The sequence below is a fragment of the Neodiprion lecontei genome, chromosome 1 (assembly GCF_021901455.1).
Source record: "Neodiprion lecontei isolate iyNeoLeco1 chromosome 1, iyNeoLeco1.1, whole genome shotgun sequence".
NCBI lineage: Eukaryota > Metazoa > Arthropoda > Insecta > Hymenoptera > Diprionidae > Neodiprion > Neodiprion lecontei.
Window position 1 is genome coordinate 23,110,520 of NC_060260.1, and position 7,448 is coordinate 23,117,967.

The 7,448-nt window shown below is 39.8% G+C and overlaps 1 protein-coding gene across 1 annotated transcript; it reads left to right on the forward strand.

The window, feature by feature from the left end:
• Positions 1 to 1,657: 1,657 nt before the first annotated feature.
• LOC107218259 (sperm-tail PG-rich repeat-containing protein 2-like) lies at positions 1,658 to 7,164 on the forward strand. Its single transcript, XM_046734503.1, has 8 exons — positions 1,658 to 1,808; positions 1,888 to 2,112; positions 2,245 to 2,361; positions 2,587 to 2,731; positions 2,797 to 3,035; positions 6,129 to 6,282; positions 6,688 to 6,809; positions 6,945 to 7,164. Exons 1-8 carry the CDS (start codon positions 1,680 to 1,682, stop codon positions 7,137 to 7,139), a joined length of 1,326 nt encoding a protein of 441 aa, XP_046590459.1. The 5' UTR covers positions 1,658 to 1,679; the 3' UTR covers positions 7,140 to 7,164.
• Positions 7,165 to 7,448: the final 284 nt, after the last annotated feature.

The following is a 7,448-nucleotide window of genomic DNA, read 5'->3' on the forward strand; positions in this document are numbered from 1 at the left end:
ATTTGTTTAAAAAATCTCTAGTGTAATTTTTTTTATTTCACATAAAATGAATTCATTGATTTTTCTGAATGATTATGCATTTTTTTGGAATTTTCGGGGATTGTGTTCAATATTCTCACCGAGATTCAATTTTGGTTGGGAATATTCGTCCAATAACGCGTTAAAGCAAGTGAGATTTTGTTGTATGTTCAGTGTTTTCATCAATTATTCGCACTTTATCGAGCCAACCTACAAGCACAATCATAAGCTTTATCACAAGCAAAAGTTTTAAGAGATTTCAACTCCCAAAAAGAGTAAGAATTGTAAGATACTATTTAACATATTTTACGAATGTCTGACATGTTCTGGATAAAAATCATCACATATTTTTTCAGTGATCAATTGACTCGCCGAGTCAAACGTTTCAGTGAAATCCAGCGCTACTTCGTTACACGACTTTCAGCGCAGACTTCAATTATTGCACTGATTTTTAAAATAACAATTTGAGATTGTAGGTTATGTGACTAGGTTCGACTCTGCAGTTTAAATTTCACTGAAATGGCTTTCAACAGAAGTGCAAGATTCCTGAGTTCTGTAGGACAAACGCCCCCCGTTGTTGGACCAGGAACCTATGAGCCTCTTGAGCTTTTCAAAAAATCGAGAGACCCAGGTACGCGCAAATTACGAAATTTGATCCGAACATTGAAACCAGAGTCTGTGTTTCTGTGGTTGTTGGATCCAAAAATCATCCGTAGTTTCGATTTCAAGGCTTTTGTTTAGTCGTAGAAATGATCAATCCATGCAATCTATAAAAAGTTTTCAGAACAGGTCACCTGATTCTTCACAGAAGGCATCTATGCGTTTCTGTCAAGTGCAACGAGAAATACGTTATCTGTGACCAAAGACGCAATTTGTTTCCCTGGGCCAGGAGCTTATAACGTAAAAGAATTTCAGAAGCATGTACCAGTACGTTGATCAAATTCTAAATTCTCCTGAATCTTGCGTCGAGAGAAAAATATTCATTGATTCAAATAAATCAGTACCTGCTCCGTTACAAACAAGATATTTGTGATACTGATTCACGTAGATTCAGCTAGAGCAAATAAGCTGAGGTCGATTTCAGCATGTATTTCTAAATTGCTCTACCTTGTATTTATTCTTGTAAAATGAATATTCGATAGGTCAGGAGATGGTTGACGGTTTGTCCGATTCGATGACATATTTATCTCAGTCTGCATCGTCATTAACTTTCAGATTATTCCCGTCGCAATTAAATCATCCGATAATATCGCAATATCTCGTTTATTTGATACAATCTAATCCTGCTTGGACACAGAACAGTTTATCAATTCGAATCTTCGGCACATGAAACGAAATTTACTTGTAAAATTTGCTTTGGATGACAACAAAAAGTATTTGCCATGCTTACTTTAGGGTGGTTGTAGTATCGACTTTACCGACAGTCGGTCGAAGGATCAAGCCCAGGATGGCCCTGGGCCTGGCAACTATAGACTGCCGGATGATGTGTTCAAACGATTGCCTCCCAAGCAGCGGACTCATCCAGGAACATGGCGGGGTGCTCCTGGAGCGGTGAATACCAATTTCAGTTATCTTGGGACGGTAAAAACGGAGCCTGTACTAGTTTTTCAGTGTTCTTTCGCTGGTTTAAGCTGTACTTGGGACCACCACCACGATCAATCATGGCAAGCGCAGTGTCTGTACCAACGCATCGAGACGCGAACGGATACGATGTAAACAGCTTTGGTTGTTTGGTGAAAAATTTACCGGATGAAAACGAGCCTTCGCTCTTTTACGACATTCCCAGAGAGGTACGCGACTGAGATTCATGGTCGACAGTATGTCGTATTAATCATGAATGAATCTTGAGTAAAATACTGTTTGATTTAGGAACCTAATTTCACCACCCGGACATACAAGGGAAACTTTTGGAGCCGTATGACCGGTAGGGATGATAACTCCAGACTCTCTTGTGGTGCGGGACCTGGAACATACGATTTGCAGAAGCCTGAAAACCCTGGAAAACTACTGGCGGAAAAGCTGAGGGAGTCGAGGAGGAAGACTTGCAAACAAAAGCGATACATCGAAGCTGTGTTCACGAAAAACTTGCGCGAGGTCAAAGATTGGTTTCACTTCTGGTTTAGAATTGTTATCTCATCATTCTGCGATCGATTTCCAGGTCATCAGACATCGAATATCCTTCGATTGGCAACTTACCGACTCACCTTCATCCATCTTGAACCGTAGGGCCACCCAGCACCCAATGCATACGCCATCCCGAAAAGCCCGTTCGATACTCAAGAAATCTCCTGCGAGTGCCAAGAGTACATTTTTAAGCCACCTCCGTTTGGACAAGGTGCCAAGGTTTGCCTAAGTCAAGTTGCTGAAACATAAATTTTCCCGTTAAACGGGTTGGTTTTTAAAAATCGGAGGTGTTTTGCGAAAGAGAATATGTTCATGGTGGAGTCTTGTCGCAATAAATCACTACCACTCTTGGAATAATCACCAATTGCCATTCTTTTGGTATCACGTATCCTCTGGTCGTACACCTAAAACAATTTCTTGAATTACTTATCGTTGCATTTGCAGAGGTTCGTGAACGTTACCGACGAGAATCCAGCCCCTGGTTCGTACAATCCAATGAAAAGAAAATGCTGTCCTGGTTCGATAATATCCGCGCCATTTGGATCCCTGGCATCGCGTTTCAAGTCAGCTGACGGCACATTATCGCCAGGTAAAAGTCGTGTTTCTTTAGCGATTCTCTAGCTCTTGAAATAAATTTTCATTCATGTTTATCAGGGCCAGGAGAATATTTTTCACCAAACGATGGTCTGGCTTATGAAGCGTGCAAAAAGTGCCGGAGAAACTACGTCAAGGTGGGTTTTAACTCGTCGGTTAGCAGGACCTCAGCTCTCGTCGGTTCGGATGGTCCCGGACCGGACAAGTACCCAACGGATATGGACAGAAAAGTACCTCGAAAGTCGGTACATCACTCGGTATTCAAGTCAACCACGAAACGGTTCAAGTGTATACAAAAAGTCAGTAAAACAGGTGGAGTCTAGTACATATTAAATTACTTTGAATAACTTACCATGCTGGGATTGGTTTCCCACGGAGTGTGTATCGCCAGTAAGTAAGCGTTGAGTGATAAATTTGTGGAGGAGACCGAGGTTATCGACTCTCGGTAGCTTATCAGAACTCGCGAGAAAATGGAAAGAAGTTCTCGTGCAGCCAAGCCAGGTGTCTGGTAGTCTTTGAAACGGAAGCGCAAATGAAAAACAGGTGCATAATTACTATGTCACGAGTAGCTCTCGAGGCGCCCCTAATTACACGAGTCAAAGAGAGTGTAATTAACCGAAGTTTTGGACAGTCCAACTGAGCGAGGGTGCTTAACGTGTACCATCTGAAACCTCTTTATAAGCTACGTATAATTACAATTTAATTGCTGGGTATGGAGGTAGAACTGCATGGTTTGCGAATTTTATAATATGTCTTAGCATGTACACGAATTGATGTTGTCGGAAATAATTCTGCGGCTACACGGCAAAGGGTTGTAGCTTGGAATCAGTTAGTTTGGGATAGTTCCGGAGTTATGCCCTTGAAAATAATTTTGCAGCTTTAATTGGTCAAAGACGATTTACAATGTTTTGGCAATAATGCGACAATTTACTTGAAGTGTGATTTTATAAAAATTTTACAACTTCTTGGGATGAAGAAATTCTTGATTTTCACTATCCTGAAATGCTTGTATTGGCATTACATGTTGTTGCAAGTTGATTTTAAATTTTGTACTTATGTCGATTCTTTGACATATTCTTGAATGGCTTGCAAATTAAAACCAAGTATAGCCAACTTCACTATTTCAAAGACAAAAAAGTTGAATTCACGTTAATCTCCTTCGTCAATTCCGAACATCATGCGTTATGTTTGGATTCTTAGATGCCACTTTCGAAAATTGAAAAAATGTTACCATGTTTCGCAATTACAAACCTTGTATTATGGGCTGATTGAATAGTAATGTGGAACCAAGTTCCTTGGTCCCTTGCAATTGGTCTTATGGTTGGATTGACTGGTTTTCATATCCGGAGTTGGTTTCGTATAGAGCGTGTGCGTAATTCTTGCAATCGCAACGCAATTCCGCGAATCTTCGAGTTTCACTAAGGATTAATAATTATAACCGTAACATGGAGGGAGACCATCAATATTCGACTAATTAGGGTCAGTCTAGTGGTAATAAGTCAGGCGATGCATCTATCTGAGGTAGCCGATACCGGGATGCAATTTCGCCGTTAATTGAGAGGGCGCCGCACCGGCTTTCCCTCCATTCGATCGTCCGGACGGTGTCCATGGGCTATCGCTGGGCTAGCCTGCCCATATAAATGTTCCAACTAAACCTGCCGATAAGCGCTAATCGATAAACCGGCTATTCCACTATAATTGTGTCTTGTTAAATTAACGGTGTCGCATTTCTTCCCTGTCTGGATCAGGGCGCGGTATTCGAACATCGATACATATATACACGTCCACCTGATACATCTTAAACAAGGAGAAGCTTCCTCTGCACTTTTTCTAACGGTGACATCTGGGTTTGTCAGAATTTTGAACGATTTATTCCAATGCCAATTTTTATGTTTTTTATTTCTTCGTTTCGATTTTTATAGCCATGCTGTAGTGTTTTCACGTACTCAACACTCATATTTTCTAAGTAATACCAGATCATCGATGTTGTTAAAAAGTAAAGATTTCACAGTTGGATCTTGGGTCTAGGAGAGAAAAAAATCTTTGAGATGTTTAAAAAATATTTTTGAACTCGTATATTTGATCGAGTATTTGTAGGTACTCACCTGCAGTATACTGGTTGCTATACGCAATGCAGAGAGAAATATCTCGCCCATCGGCTGCAGGAATCGTGCGAATCACGTGCGAATGTAGGGAGGCAGAGAAAAACAGAGGTGGAGCGAATGGAATATAGGGTAGTGAAAGAGAGAGAGAGAGAGAGAGAGAGATAGACGAGTAGCAAGGGAGACATCGACACAGAGAATTGGCTCGAATTTCCGGATCGGTGAACTGGAAGTGATTTCTCTGCACGCGTACCTATATTGACGTGAAACTCACACTAGAATATGGAAATGACCTTAGCGCGTAGAACAGTATATATACCCACACATGCTGAACCGAAAACGCACAGAATGTCATTTCCGGGACTTTGAGTTATGAGCGTCGCGGTTGTCCGCGTTCGATTAACCGCCAAATGGAAGGCGGTGAACAATCGTGCCCACTTTTCGTCGGTTCGCATTAATTGTCTGCGATTCTTGCGTGAGCGCGAATATTTCGTTGGTTGAAACATTTTTCCCTCACGAGAGTATATCTAAAAACTTGGTTGACATTTGCACAGCTCTAAAATATTTAATGGAAAAGAGAATTGCTAAGTGCCAATTATTTGAAATAATAATTACATAGGTTTGCCTTAATTGCCTGCGATTCTTGCGTGAGCGCGAATATTTCGTTGGTTGAAACATTTTTTGTTCACGAGAATATATTTAAAAACTTGCTAGCCGATATTTGCGCCGCTCCGAAATATTTAATGGAGAAGAGAGTTGCTAAGTGCCAATTTTTAAAAATAAAAATTAGGTTATCCTATGAAAGTGTTACCTCATATGTCACATCGCTGATATAATTGATCTGTGAAAGGGGATATTCATATTTCCAGCAATTGGCACTTAGCCTCTTTCACATTTTCACTCTTTACTAGACCATCGTCGTTCATTTCCCAGCTTGAAAATGGAAAGAAAACGTTCATATAATTCAAGATTATGAGACAAGTAATAATGTTCCAAAATTCCAAGATTCTTTGTTCACTTGTTCCTTCAGCCGAACATTCATTTTTTTCAGAAGTATATGATTACATTTAAAAATATTTATCTTCAAGCTTTGACTATTTAGTATATTGCCCAAGACGTAGAGATGCTGTCGTGTTAAGTCAATCGACTGTTTCCAGGTTGTTATTTGCAGAAATTAAAAAAAAAAAAAAAATTGAAATACTCATGATTACAATAGTATTGCAAGGAATAATTTTAATTTGGGTACTAATTAGAATTGTTAAATATCTTAAATATCTTTTTAATGAACAGGAGTCAGTGGCACCAAATGCTTACGATGTAGCAACGGCGTACAATGCGTGTCACAAGCCTTGCGAATTTCTGAAATGTCCTGATGATGCGCCATTTAATTCGAAGCAAATTCGTATGCCGGATGTACCGAACTGGATGGACATAAACGTCCCTGGTAAGAAACTTATCTACGCATATTAGGAAAAAAAAATAGATGGTGAATCTGGCTGTTCTTAATAAGCCAGCACAACTTCTGGACTCGTTCAGATGCGAATTTTTCATTTTTAGTGAGAACCCAACGTTTCATTTTTGGGATATTATAATAACTTGCCTTATTTTCCTTTTTTCTTTGCGGAAGAAGGAGTAAGAGGTTGAAATTTATAACACTTTCAGCATAAATTTCATGCGAATACTGTTATATGACGAATATGAAAAAAGTGCGGTTGATAATAATCAAATATTGTATGGAATCTAACATCTATACTCACGCGATGGAGGGTGATTCCCTTTGACTGACGTAGCTTTTACGATCTCGTATCGAGATATCGAGCAAATTTTAACCGTATGTATCGAGTAATAGGTCCGGGTTTGACCAACATGAGGGGAGATATATCCAAGAATGTGAAGGGTGGTTCGATTGCCCACGGGCGAAGATTCAGGAAGGCGGTTACGGAAACGGGTCCAGGACCACAGGATTACTGTGTAAGTCAAAATTCGTAAAGTTCCACCGCTGTCTTCCTTATCCTATTTCAATCAGCGCGCATTAAATTCTAGTTATGATAAATATGCGCATCACACGTGTCGCCCACACATGCCAACCACATTTTCTGTGTTTAGCTTCATCCGTATTCGGCGTCTTCAATTCTGCAGAGACACTTTAACGTCACTCTTGGTAAGCCAAAAGTGCTGAAGGATTTACAACCACCCGAAATCCCCTGGGTACGTCGACTGAGGACGAAAAAAATTCTCCGTTCATTCAGCAAAGCCGTTGCAGAGAAGAACCACGCATTTTGCAACTCGCACAGACATTAGTGCCTCCCTTTTTCTACACATACGATTTGATCATTTCTTTTTTTACATTTTTCTTTCGCCGAAGTGCTTTTTTTAACAATGACATTACGAAATATTTGTATAATTCAATTGTTGATAAAATAAATCAATTTACAACTTCACTTTGATTTTGAATCGATTGCAGACATAGAATTATACTGTTACGCTTGATCAAAATTTGATGCATTGCCAGATGATCCAGATGCCGGAACTTTTGAAAAACTCGAACTTTCGGATAGAGTGAAAAGAGAAAAAAATTGCCTAACGAGTACAGCCCCAAATTTCTTACTT

Coding starts and splice junctions, on each gene's coding strand:
- LOC107218259 (XM_046734503.1), top strand. CDS start 1,680: ATGGCAAGCGCAGTGTCTGTACCAACGCATCGAGACGCGAACGGATAC. Junction 1,809..1,887: donor TTTACGACATTCCCAGAGAG/GTACGCGACTGA, acceptor TGTTTGATTTAG/GAACCTAATTTCACCACCCG. Junction 2,113..2,244: donor TCACGAAAAACTTGCGCGAG/GTCAAAGATTGG, acceptor CTTGAACCGTAG/GGCCACCCAGCACCCAATGC.